Here is a 13,130-nt window from a genome sequence, read left to right as displayed (position 1 = left end):
CTTAAAGTTACTGCACGACAGAAGAGCAAAGGGAAGTTCAGATTTTAGCAAAAATAAAAAAATAAAAAAGAGAAGCAGAATTTGTCCTTGTTAGTCTATTTAGATGGCTAGACTGATTGCTGAAATTCTTTAGATTGACTGGCTAGGTTATTAGATTGCTTGTCCTTGGCTGAACTGTTCTAAGAAAGATGAAATTGAAAAATGCAGCAGGTTTATTAGCTCAGGAACAACAAAGAATGTTAGAGTAATACACAATACTACGCAGCATAGAGTGTCACTCAGTGCTACCAGCACTATGTGACTTCATAGTGTTACAGAGATATCAGCTTCAAAGTCTTTCCCAAGAATCAGTTGTACTGAATTATTTCCCAGATAAAGGGCATCTCTAAGCTCCCCCATCAGCTACTCACAAAGAGAAATCAGGACCAGAAAGGAGGAATAGGGAATTGATATTTTCAACCACTACAGAGGCAGAATGTTACCCATTGATTTCAGCAAGTGTAACTAGAAAGCTAAAACATATCTTTGTTAGCAGGAATAGTTAGTGGAATAGTTTCTTCCTACCTTTGTACAGCATTGTTCTGTAGTCTTTTCCTTCCCAATAGCTTATATTTACCCTGGTAAAAACATTGTACTTCTCTGGGTATTGAATTTCAAATAGCACTCCTGTTTCTGGAGATGGTTTGTAATCATAGATAGAAACACTGCTCACAGGAAGGGGTTCTAAATGATACACAAATAAAGGAAAAAAAGGCAGAAAGAAGCAGATTAATAGGCAAACCTATAAAAACAAAATCAAAGGCAGGAATGGTTTTATGTGGAATGACACAGGAACTCTCAAATTTCCTAGGTGACATCTGAGGCTTCACAGAGGTCTGGGGCAAAACCACATGGGATTATGTCAAGGCCAAGGTTATGTTCCCCCCCACACAACATGTTCGTGCACTGAATGCTTTTTTAGAAGAAAAAAACCTCAAAACATTTTAACAGGAAGCTGTCCTTATTTGCAGAGGAGCAGGCATAAAAGTCATGGTTGAAATCACAGTAATTACTTAAGCACTCACAGTCATCACCCCATCAAGATTTTCTTCTTCAGCACTTACTGATCAAGTGCCGAGACAAAAGCAACAAACACTTGAAATTAATCATAATTTTGGCACTAATCTGAACTTCTAAGATGAGCTAAGAAATGCATCAGTGTGACAACCAGAGGAAACTGTCTGAATTATGGTATTGTTCCTGTAAATATTCATTTATATATTTCATGAGTAATTATACAGTCCTGATTCCTAATGTACCTGAGATGGCCACCATCTTTAAAGTACTCATCCACACCATGCTTCTAAAGGATACGGCAGCACCATTGCTGTTATGTTACAGATGAAAAGCTGAGGTACATGTTTACCCAAGGGTATGGGGGTAGCCTGCACACAGAAGGCAGGTAAGTACAGAGCTGCCAGTTACTGCTTTCAGCTCTGACCATGGTGGAGCTATAGAAAGAACAATAGCAAATGCACTTTCACATGCACTCTAGAAGAAATGATAGCAACTACACGTTGGTTAAGAGAGCTAAGCAGCTATTGAATACAGGGTTCTAATTTTACTCAGTATTAGTCATATTAACATATTTTAATAGAAGTAGTTAATACACAACTATCAGTAGTTATGTCCACATCCTTTTAGGTATTATCATGTTGATTTAGATCTTGTGCACAGCAGGGAACAGATTGAAAAATTCAGTGTTCTTTAGCATGGTCTCACTACACTCTTGCAGAACACATCTGAGTACAAAGTTCTTTTGAATACAACTTTCTCCAAAGAGCACACAGTCATGACAGGCAGAAGAGAAGGCAGATGAAAACAGCGGCACCAGCTTCAAAAAGGGAATTGTCTCACAATAGGTGGACGGAACAGGGTAATCGAAGATGGAAAAGCAAGCCTGCTGCACAAGTAGAAATTAAATCCCATTTGCTAGCACAGTATTTTCATGATTGTACTAAGCTTCCATTGACGATAAAAAGCAACAAAGTATAGAAAACACAACCACAAAAATAAATCTCAGCCCAGGTCTTAGGGAGGAGTTGTGTTGCCCCTGTTAACTTTGTCAGAGTACCAGAATACAACACTGTGGGACTTCTAATTTATTTCTCACAGCAAATATGTTTTGTTATCTTCAGGTAACTATCACTATATATGTATGTTAGACACTGAGAAATAGAAATTTCAGAGCTCACTGATACCAAGAGGCACAGCAATGACAGAATCTGTGAAAATCTTGCTGACAATTTGTGATAGCTTAGAAATAAACGGGAGCAAAGACGGTCATGGGAAACAATGCCTACCCTCTTCTTTCTGCTGAATCTCTTTCCATCACTTATTCTGAAATAAACAGTTGAGCTGGCAATCCCCATGACCCGATACTTCATATCACATTTCACAAAGCACATGATAGTGGTTCAAATGTCAACAGCAATCTCTACATGGCACAGCCCTTACAAGCAGCCATCTTTCATGTTAGCAGGCATGTCCCAGGCTTCTGCTATCTCATTCCAATCTGGGTCTCCTTATTTCTGAAAGAATTACTGAAACTTCCCTGAGTTAGTGATTGAATTACCCAATTTATTTCTTCCTACAACAAATCAAATAAAAGATGGGAGTTACATTCATTTTTAATCTGAATGATTTTTCCTCCTGATGTCTTGATACAATTAGCCAATAATTGAATTAAACGGTAATCACCACAGACTCTCTTTCTTGTTGTTATCTTCCGCTTACTGACTTCTCCTTGCTCATGGCTGATGCTAGCAGAGTAGTTTGACTGATATAATGCAATTTAAAGAGTCTTCCATTATCTTCCTTCCTTCAGCACCAAATATTCACATCAAAAGCTATTTGCACACTGTGAAATTGAAAGGATACTCAGCAGATAAAAATCATGTTCAAGTTTTTCACTTACTAACAGTTCCTGGGGTTATTAAAGCTCAAGGAATATGTAAAATGTCACTCTTCAACGTTTATACTTATAATTCAGAACATAAACAGTTTGGTCTTTTTCATAGTTTCAGATAGAGTATTCAGGATTCAGTTTTCCATAGGTTTTATTGGTTCTCAAGAAATAGCTTAAATAAGGTATGATCTAATACGTTCATAGGAAAAAGTAGAAGCATCAATGATATTGATGTTGAAAGACATATTAAGGAAGGAACTATAGGATTTTAGTTTCCCTTTAGTAACATGTTTAAGGCTCTTATTTTGTGCTCAGTGTCTTTATTTTTAGACATCTAGACTATATTAAACTCATGTAGACAAGCTTGCAGGACCAAGACTGAAGTTCCTTTATTCTAATCTCACATTCTGCTGCTCCTGAAGCAACTGTTTTCCAGTTATAACTGTTTATGGGAGATTTAACTTCTGCATTTCTCCTGAATATTGCCACATTTTGCATTTAGCACATACCTTGCATTATAAAAACAGATAACATAATAAATGCTTCTAGCCTCTCCCTCAAATGCCATGGCAAATTCTGGAGGCTAAATCCTCCATAAACACATTCAATCTGTGCCAGATACATCCATGTTTTAGGTGGTTTTTGCAATTCAGGGGAGGAAAAAGGACATTGAAAATAAGTACCAGAGTCCAGGCCAAATAAATTTGTTTTTAATATTCACAGACCTGCCTCTATAGACAGGGAACTGATGTTTTGTTAATGTAGCAGATTAGATCGTGTAGTATTACACGTGGCTGGATGAGATGGGAATTAGATCAACTGTCTTGCTTCTCACACTCAAACCTAGATTAATCATGGCTAATCTTAATAACACAACTCTCCAAAGAGAGAAGTCTCAGTAGTGGAGTGATGTAAATCTTACAGGTAATGGCCTTTAATCACATGAAGAAGCTGTGAACTAGGTAATATCATCACCAGGATGACACTGTTTACCTATTTGCATCGCTAATGGGAGTAAGCCATAGCCAGTACAAAGTTTTCATTTTGCTGTAAACTTTAGGGACAGTTTTATCTCTTGTTAAAAGGCAACCAGTTTTGAAATTTAATAGCTGCTGTTTAATACTTCAAGAACATAACGTTCAAGTTTATGATATGTAATAGAGGATATCGTGTGTAACTGCTTACAAAAGTGGAATGTAAGTGCAAGTGGTATCTGAGCAATGATGCAATTTCTATACTGCAGTTTCTAGATGCCCACATAAGATGACAAATATGAAGACCACACAAACCAGAAAATAACACTGGCACAGCAAAATAGGGTGCTTCTTAGTACTGAACAGATTTGGGCCAATATCTTATATCAGCCTTCCAATGGCAATTATGTCAGGGAAAAAAAAAAAAAAGAGATTCATCTTGTTACAATTCTTTTGTTTCTTAATTCTCATTTTCCCTTAAAAGAGAATAACATGATCTGTTTACTGGGGAGACCACTGTGCTAAGGGATCTAAAAGTTCTCCTAAGTTATGTTACATATTGAGGCTCCCGTGAATACATAACCTTTTTAAAGATGTGCCACATCATCCTTTAAGACAGATATACACGAATGGCATTAGTTCTATTTTTCATTGGGAAAAAAATACCACAAAAAAACAACCAACAACCTCTGAATCTCCTGCTTCAGCAGCTCTGATCCATCAACAAGCTGAAGGCATGGATTTGATCTGCTGAATCGCTTCCTGCAGCATCTGGCACAATGACAAACAAGCATTAACGAGGGATAATACCAATTACTTTCTAGAAGCGGAAGAGATCACAGTCCCAGGCAGCAGGCCTTCTTGGTCTCCTGAGAAGAATATTTTTTGGTAGCAGACAAAGAGGCAGAATTCACCCTAAAGGGAATATACTTTATGGTGATCTATGTAAGGAATCATTGGCTTTTGAAACAATGAGAAATTCACCAACGTAAACTACTAATCTCAAGCTAAAATAAAAGTCAGGCAGAGTTCTTCTTAATTATCCTCACACACCCTGATTTCTCCAAATCCTGCAAGAGATTTCTTTTCCTACAGCACAAAACAGCTTTGCAGTGTACTGTTTTCCCCATTTCTTTACAAGTATTTTTTTATCACCACAACAATAAAATTTCAGTGAAGAACAATAACAACAACAGAAACACAACCATATGATTGTGAGTCACCCCAGAAAGAAAATGCAGGCTGAATGAGAATTTTAAGCACTGATTTTGAATCCATATTCCTTACTTCTCTCATAAACTCATTTAAAATGAACTTTATCTCTTGCAAGTATTTTTTTTCAAAACACTGAATTAATGAGATAAATTCTGGAGTCACTTGCTGTCAACCCCAAGCTCCAGTAACAACAGAAGAAAGCAGAGTGAAAATAGTTGTTATCATTTCCATATATTAGTGATTTCTGAACTTGTCCAGACTGAAAACTGAAAGGATGGTCATATATTATGCACAACACAATTGCTCACACAGGAAACTGGCCAGGGTGGCAACACGCTTATTATTAGCAGTATGTGCTCAAGATGTCACTTCATCATTTTCTCCCTCAAGTGCAGTTACTGAGACCATAGCTTTCCTATAGAATCATCAGAACAATTGCTTTTATGTGCTTAGACTTTATTTTAAAGGTTTCCTCACTACGACTTGAATATACCCTAATCATCCTATGTTTCTAAAAGTCCCAGCTCAGGAAGCAACCCGAGGATGTGATTGTGCTCAAGGTTACAATATTCTTAGGCTCTGAGAAGAAATAATCAAGTAAATAGGTCACACTTTGCATTAGAACAATCTGGCATAGAAAATCTAAACAAATACATCCCACAGTTTGTGGTGTTGATTAACCTGAGAAACCTCTGAAATTATTTCTGTTGAAGACAAGAAGAAAATGAACTCTTCTGTCTAGTACAGAAGGCTTAAGTTCACAACAGAAGCTTCAAATGATAACATTCATATGATAACATTCATATGTGCATATATATATACTTACATAATTTTACACATCTACATTTTTTATATAAATGTACATTTATGTGCAAAATATTAACAATTTTACAAATATAATCATAAATACATACATATATAGACTGTGCATTCAGTTAGCTTTGACATCATTTTTCACTTGGAAAATCACTTCTCTCCCATGCAGTGACCTTTGAGGGATAAAACAAAATATCTTCCCTGACTTGAGTGGGATGAAGCTTCAGCTTGCAAAGAGATGTACTTTTTTCTTGCCAATAAGCTGAGAAGCAGCACATCACTGAGGGATGTGAACAGGAAAAAATAAAGTTCATCAAGAAAGTCCACCAGAAAGCAGAGTTCTTTTGTGACTCTTGCTGAATTTATGAGTAGGTAATCTCTTTGAAGGACTTTGTTCTCATTTTGAAATGCACAATTTGAATATACACTGCTGTGTATGATGTTCAGGTCTCCAGCACATGGCCAAGCTGAAAGACATCATCTCTCTGCACTGAACACCCTGCAGATGTCTGGAGAGCCCAGAAAATTATTGTGAAATATTGAAGTATATCTTTGGGAATTACCACACTGGCATCACTGAGTATCCTACTTGATTTATCTTGCAATTTAATAATGAATAGGGCCAATCTACACTGGCAAAGCTCTCCTGACACCAATGAAATTAGAACACAAATTAATTTCGTCCTGGATGCTATTCACAAACTACCAGTACTTGTCATATGTGAGAGACTGATAGAATAAATTAGATAGTTATGTGTCTTTATACAGTTAAAAAACTAAGGAAGTTAAAGAAGTAGAAAAAGGATACAGAATGAAGAAAAATATGAATATATCATCATTATTATCTGCTAAAAAATGCAAGTTGTCAGAAAAAAAAAAAAAAAAGATGTAAAGTGGGCAGATAGACAATGCTAATAATGATTTCTTTTAAAGTTCCAAAAGAAAAGGGAAAACAACTATTGTCTAGTGAAGTTTTTAATAGTCAGTAGTTATTACAAGAGTTTAAAAAGCCTTCTCAGAAGAACTGTATGGAAATAGCATGAACTTCTAATTCCAAATTTATTTTCATTCCTTCACCCTTGTATTTGAAATGATGAGCTAAGCATTAACCTGTCTAAAGGAAAATATCAGGAAGAATGTTCGGTCCTTTGCATTGTGGAGGAAATCTACATCATTCCTATAGGATTTAGTACGGCACCCTTCAACACCGCATGTCAAAATGCCCTTTCTTTTCAGAAACATGGTTGTTTTTCTGTCGAGACAAACAAAAAGCTTAATAAATGTGACAAGAAGGGAATCAGCTTCTCAAGCAGCGCAGGCACACTGCCAAAATCACTAGTCCTTCCAAGGTCTGGGTGAGCAGTAGAAGCCACAGCAGGAAATCCTGGGAAGCTGCCAGAGCACCCGCATAAGACAGGTGGTGAAAAGGGGTGAGGTGGGCTCCTTTCCATTGGGAAGGGCACCGTTGAGCCTTGGAGGACTGAGAGTGACGTGGGATATGCTTGTTGGAGCTGGCAGACTCACATTTGTTCAGGAATGACTTCTGTAAATCCTGTGAGCCAGAGACTGAGTCTGGGATTGGCTATGATAGGCTAAGAGACACTAGTTCCCTTCTTCCATCAGAGATTCCCTACACAGGAGTGCCATTCTCCACCTGCCATCCTGGATCACACCTGACTCTGCTACCAGTGACCTTGTGGGCTCTGGAAATCAAGCAGCAGTTAGCATTGCTGCATGACTGCAAGAGCAGTGTTCTAAAACCACTGAAATACTTGGTGAGGAATCTGTTCAGTTGTGTATGTCAGATAATAATTACAAAAAATAAAAAAAGAAATAGGAAATTGGGTTAGAATTATTACTTCAGCTGTAAAGCTGTAACAATTAAAAAAAAAAAAAGGAAATCCAGATGGCCTGTGAAGCCTTAAATATTCCACTATGCATAGATATGCCTAATGAAAGGCTTGCATTGCTCTACCACATTATATTTTTCCTGTGGTAACTTTCATAGTTGTCCTAGTGCACAATTCCAGCACAGAAGGGGAACATGAAGACTATGCATGGTACAAATCCTGGAAATATCGCAGGAATTGCACAGGTGCTTTGCATGGTTACAGAGAAAACCAAATCATGCCTCTCACCAAGATCACCTCGTGGTAGTAAGAAACAAATGATGGTGAATATGGACTCCAGCACATGGAAATATTCAGCTGTAGTGGCAGAAACATATGCTCTTGGCAGCTACCATCTTCTTTACAGGTTTAGTACTGCTTCAATATATCAGCAACTCAAGAACAGTGCCATGGCACCTGATGCAAGACATACCTCACCATACAACAGGAACATTTACACTGAAACACGAGTCAACACTTTTTGTGCTTTCCAGTAGCTTTTCAGAATTCCTTCTTCACAGGCTAGGATGACCACCTGGGGAAGAGCTTCTTAATTCTTCTTACAGTCCCCTTACTCCAGTATGTTAAACCTCTCCACTTATTGTTTAGGGAAGGCCACCTGGGGGAACCCCACAGCTGTCCCGTTCTTCATGCACAGACCTTGTGAAATTTCCTTTCAGCCTTCTCAACATGTTTTCTTTATTGTTTTCATACAGGGATTCAAACCACACATAAGGAGGACTTAATAAAAGCAAAAAAAACCCCAAACTTCTCCATAAAACAAACTTCTGAAGGAAAAAAAAACCACAAACAAACCACAAACACTCACAAAGAGAAGAAACAATGAAAAAAGAATAAGATGTTACTTACTGGTTAGCACAGTGATTGATCTTGCTGACTTCGAAACCATATTTGAGTTCACTACCAACAGAGTTACTATGTAATATAGGCCATGGTATTTGGCATTAAAAGTCACAGGGGCAGGTAAAGTGCCATTGAATTCTTCAAACTGGAAAAAGTAGTTCTTGGATTCTCCAGCTATCTTCACAACATATACAGAGGATGAGCTCACCACATCAGATGCTTCCAGTGAGACAACGATACAATTGTCTTCTCGGACAGTAACTTGGAAAGGTTCTGCATTCTACAAGAAACAAAAATGAAAAGATTTTGTAAGTATAATTTATCATTTAGTAAACCTTAAAGCCACTTGTACCCATTTCCTCTGGTATTTATAAGATGCTTGTGCTATCTTTGTGATGAAGTAACATTCCTTATTCTACAAGACAGTTAACATCAAATTTCAGTGTTTTAGATGTGTTTTTTGTTGTTGTTTGTTTGTTTTTCCATAATGAAATTTAAAAAGCACAAAACTAAAGAATCATTTCTGACACTGACCAAGCATTTCCAAATATGCCCCTTCCAGCAAGTACAATGTAACGATCAGCCCTCAGCTCTCTGTCCATTGTTTCGGTTGGTACTTTTCATTTCCTTCATTTCACTATTACTTTTATTAGAAGTAGTGAAAAAGGAATGATTTAACCTTTTAATATATCGTGAGCATATTAAGCCATTGCTAGCTGAAAACACTTTTGATTAATTTCAAATCAGATGTCAGCAAGAAGCACTTGATCTCTACAGGAATTTCAAAACAGATTCACAGCAATTAAGGAGAAGAAACAGTTCAAGCTCATATCAGAGCCGGCTTTTTGTTTTTCTAGGACACGCTGGTGTTTAGAATCTTTTTGCTTTTTCATCTCCAATAAAAGCTGCAATATATTTTCAATTCTCAGCTCCACAGTATCTTTTCCTCCTACAGTCTAAGAGCTCTGTTTGCAGGGCAGGATGGTCCTGTGACTAGTTTGCTGTTTATTTGACCAATCAAGTTGTTCTTGTACCAGAGATGGATATCTCATTCAGAAGGTAGCACCCTGTCTTACTGAAATTTTGCTTAGTGGAGATTTTTTCATGAGAATAATGTTTTTGTTTTTTATTTATGTTGTGGGAGACAAGCTCCCTATCTGGAATTAACATATACAATATTGCCAGCTCCTGGCATTTATTTAGATAAATAAATAAACCTGTTCCAAGATTATAGGTTTGAGAAGGACCTAAGCAAATCCATTTATCTGGCCCAACATGAGAACGAGGTAACAAACACATAGTAAATTCAGCCCAAATAGAGATAACCAGTATAAATAGATTTAAAATTGAGAATTGGGGTAAGCCCAGGTATGCATATAGACTGGGAAAAGAACTCATAGAGAGCAGCCTGTGGAGAAGGAACTGGGGGTTCTGGCAGATGGGAAGCTTGAAATGAGCCAGTAGTATCCTGAGCTGCATCAAAAGAGGGGTGGCCAGCAGAGAGAGGAAAGTAATTGTTCCCTTCTATTCTGCCCTTGTGGGATCCCTCCTTTACTACTGTATCCAGGCCTGCCATCTTTCACAGATGGTGGAGCAATTGCTCTAAAGGTGTTCACAAAATAGGACAAAAATTATGCAAAAGCTTACATGTGCTTCCCTTAGCATTGGCTGAATTTAATAGTCTTACCCTTTAAAAGCTTAAAATACCACATTTCAAGTGTTTGTATTTTGCCTAAATCCTGAATCAGCACTTGGATCTGTGCATCCCTAAATCTTTAACTGAGGATTATATTTAGAATAAAGAAAAATAAACAAACAGGTGGTCTTCTTATCCTACTTCCTCCCCATTCTCTCCTCAATATGAAAATGTCAAAGGATACACAGAATCACAGAATGAGCTGGGTTGGAAGGGACCTCAAGGATCATGTAGTTCCAACCCCCTGCCTGGCAGGCCACCAACATACACCATTTACTAGATCAGGTTGCCCAGGCCCCGTCCAACCGCTGGTCTGACACCTCCAAGGACGGTGCATCCACAACCTCCCTGGGCAGCCGGTTCCAGGGCCTAACCACTCCTAGTAAAGAACTTCCCCCTAACATCCAACCTAAATCTTCCCTCTTTTAACTTAAAACCATTTCCCGTGTCTCTGCTATTGTCAGCCCTTTCAAGAGTTTACTCCCCTCCTGGGAGTAAGTTCCCTTCAGGCTATTGAAGCTGCAATGAGGTCACCCCGCAACTTCTCTTCTTTAGGCTGAACAAGCCCAACTCCCTCAGCCTGTCCTCACAGGGGAGGTGCTCCAGCCCCCTGATCATCTTCGTGGTCCCTCCTCTGGACCCTTTCCAAAATCTCCATGTCTTTTTTGTACTGAGGGCTCACACTGGACACAGTACTCCAGATGGGGCCTCACAAGAGCCGAGTAGAGATACCTACTTCAATTTTTTTTTTAAATGAGGAGTCAGAAGGATTAGTAGTAAATGGAGTTAAATTCAGCTTATGACCAGTCATGAATGGTGTTCCCCAGGGGCTCGTATTGAAACCCACTGTGTTTAATACCTTTATTGATATGATCTGGATGAAGGGATTGAGTGTACCCTCAGTAAGTCTGTAGATTACACGATTTTGGGAGGAAATGTTTTTCTGTCAGAGAGCAGGAAGGCACTGCAGGGCGATCAGGACAGGCTGAATTGATGGACTGAAGCCAACTGTATGAACTTTAACAAGACCAAGTGCAAGGTCCTGCACTTTGGTCGCAACAACCCCTTGCACTGCTAAAGACTTGAGGTGGAGTGGCTGGAAAGCTACACGGAGGAGAAGGATCTGAGGGCATTAGTAAGCGCTTGGCTGAACATGAGCCAGCAGTGTGCCCAGGTGCCCAAGAAAGCCAATGGCATCCTGTCTTGTATCAGAAATAGTGTTACCAGTAGGAGGTGATTATTAACCTGTACTCAGCACTGGCGGGACCACACTTTAAATACTGTGTTCAGTTTTGAGACCTTCAATACAAGACATTAAGGCCCTGCAGTGGGAAGTTGATGGAGGATGCAGAGCACAAGTCTTATCAGGAGCAGCTGAGGGAGCTGGGATTGTTCAGTCTGGAGAGGAGTTGCTCAGTGGAGACCTTATTGCTTTCTAGAGCTCTCTGAATGGAGGTTGTGGTCAGGTGGGGGTTGGCCTCTTCTCCCAGGTAAGAGAAGAGTAGGCTGAAGTTGTGCCAGGGAAGGTTCAGGCTGGGTAATATGAAAAATGTCTCCAAAAGAGTGGTGAGACACTGAAACAGGTTTCCCAGGCAGGTGGTAGAGTCACCATGCCTGGAGTGTGCTCAAGAAATGTTTGGATGTGGCACTGAGGGACGTGGTTATTAGGCACAGAGGTAATGGGTTGATGATTAAACTAGATGATCATTGTGATCTTTTCCAGCCTTAATGATTCTGTGATGCACCCACAGCTTTCAGAGACATATGCTGCCACAGCACAGAATGCATGGCTTTCTTCCAAGATGAATCAAGGAAAGACAGATCAAATTCAGATGTGATTGATTACTATGAATTTAGGTTTAAGTGCACTTGCAGTACTGTAGAACCATGGAATGGTTTGGCTCGGAAGAGACTTTAAAGATCACCTGGCTCTTACCCTCCTATCATCGGCAGGAACACCTCGCACCAGCTCCAGCTGCTCAGGGCTCCATCCAAGATGGCTTTGAACACCTCCAGGGATGGGGTATCCACAGCTTCTCTGGGCAGCCTGTGCCAGTGCCTCACCACCCTCACCTCCAACAACACCTTATCTTTCTGGTGCAGGGGGTCCCAGGCTTCCCCCTAGACACAGTACTGAAGATGTGATTTCACAAGGGCAGAACACAGGGACAATCACCTCCCTCTCCCTGCTAGCCATCCATCTTTCTATGCATCTCAGCATACACTTGAATTCTAAGGGTGTGAGTGCACGCTGCTAGCTTATATTCACTTTTCCATCCAACAATATTCCAATGTCCTTCTCTGTAGGACTGCACTCATCCACTCATCCTGTTATAATCCCACAGAAGTCAAGGGGTTTTGAGCTTCCATAGACTTGCACTTGAATGCTTCACTAGAGGAAAGAGAAGGGTTTTATCTCTAAAGAGTCTACTCTTCTCTTGGGTTTGCTGATGAATTGTGTGACACTAACTCAGTTTGCCTAACTTGCCTTGCAGAAACACACAAAAGAAACCTCAAATTTTAGACATTCCAAAAAATAGTTCTAAGCAAGCTCCTTGTGCTTGGTAGTATTATAAATCGTTTGTGATGTTAATCAAGTACAGCTGGAAATTAAGCATATAATTGCAGAGTTATAGACATTCCCAGGATATAATTAGATGCTTTCAGGCTGCTTATATGGGTTATGATTTTATATGTTGGTTCTTCCATGGACTATATTTTAACCACAC

At 39.2% G+C, this 13,130-nt stretch overlaps 1 protein-coding gene across 1 annotated transcript in view; it reads right to left on the bottom strand.

Moving 5' to 3' along the window:
• PTPRO (protein tyrosine phosphatase receptor type O) overlaps positions 1-13,130 on the bottom strand; it is a 145,558-nt gene that overhangs the window by 55,333 nt on the left and 77,095 nt on the right. Inside the window, exons 2-3 of the mRNA XM_015867758.2 lie at positions 8,712-8,985; positions 565-723 (exon numbers count right to left, since the gene is read on the bottom strand). Of these exons, the coding sequence (XP_015723244.1) occupies positions 565-723; positions 8,712-8,985 (433 nt within the window). The remainder of the gene's footprint in view (positions 1-564; positions 724-8,711; positions 8,986-13,130) is intronic.

This window comes from Coturnix japonica, chromosome 1 (assembly GCF_001577835.2).
Source record: "Coturnix japonica isolate 7356 chromosome 1, Coturnix japonica 2.1, whole genome shotgun sequence".
Lineage (NCBI taxonomy): Eukaryota > Metazoa > Chordata > Aves > Galliformes > Phasianidae > Coturnix > Coturnix japonica.
Note: the sequence above shows the minus strand (reverse complement) of the source record. Positions and strands in the feature narration are given on the sequence as shown.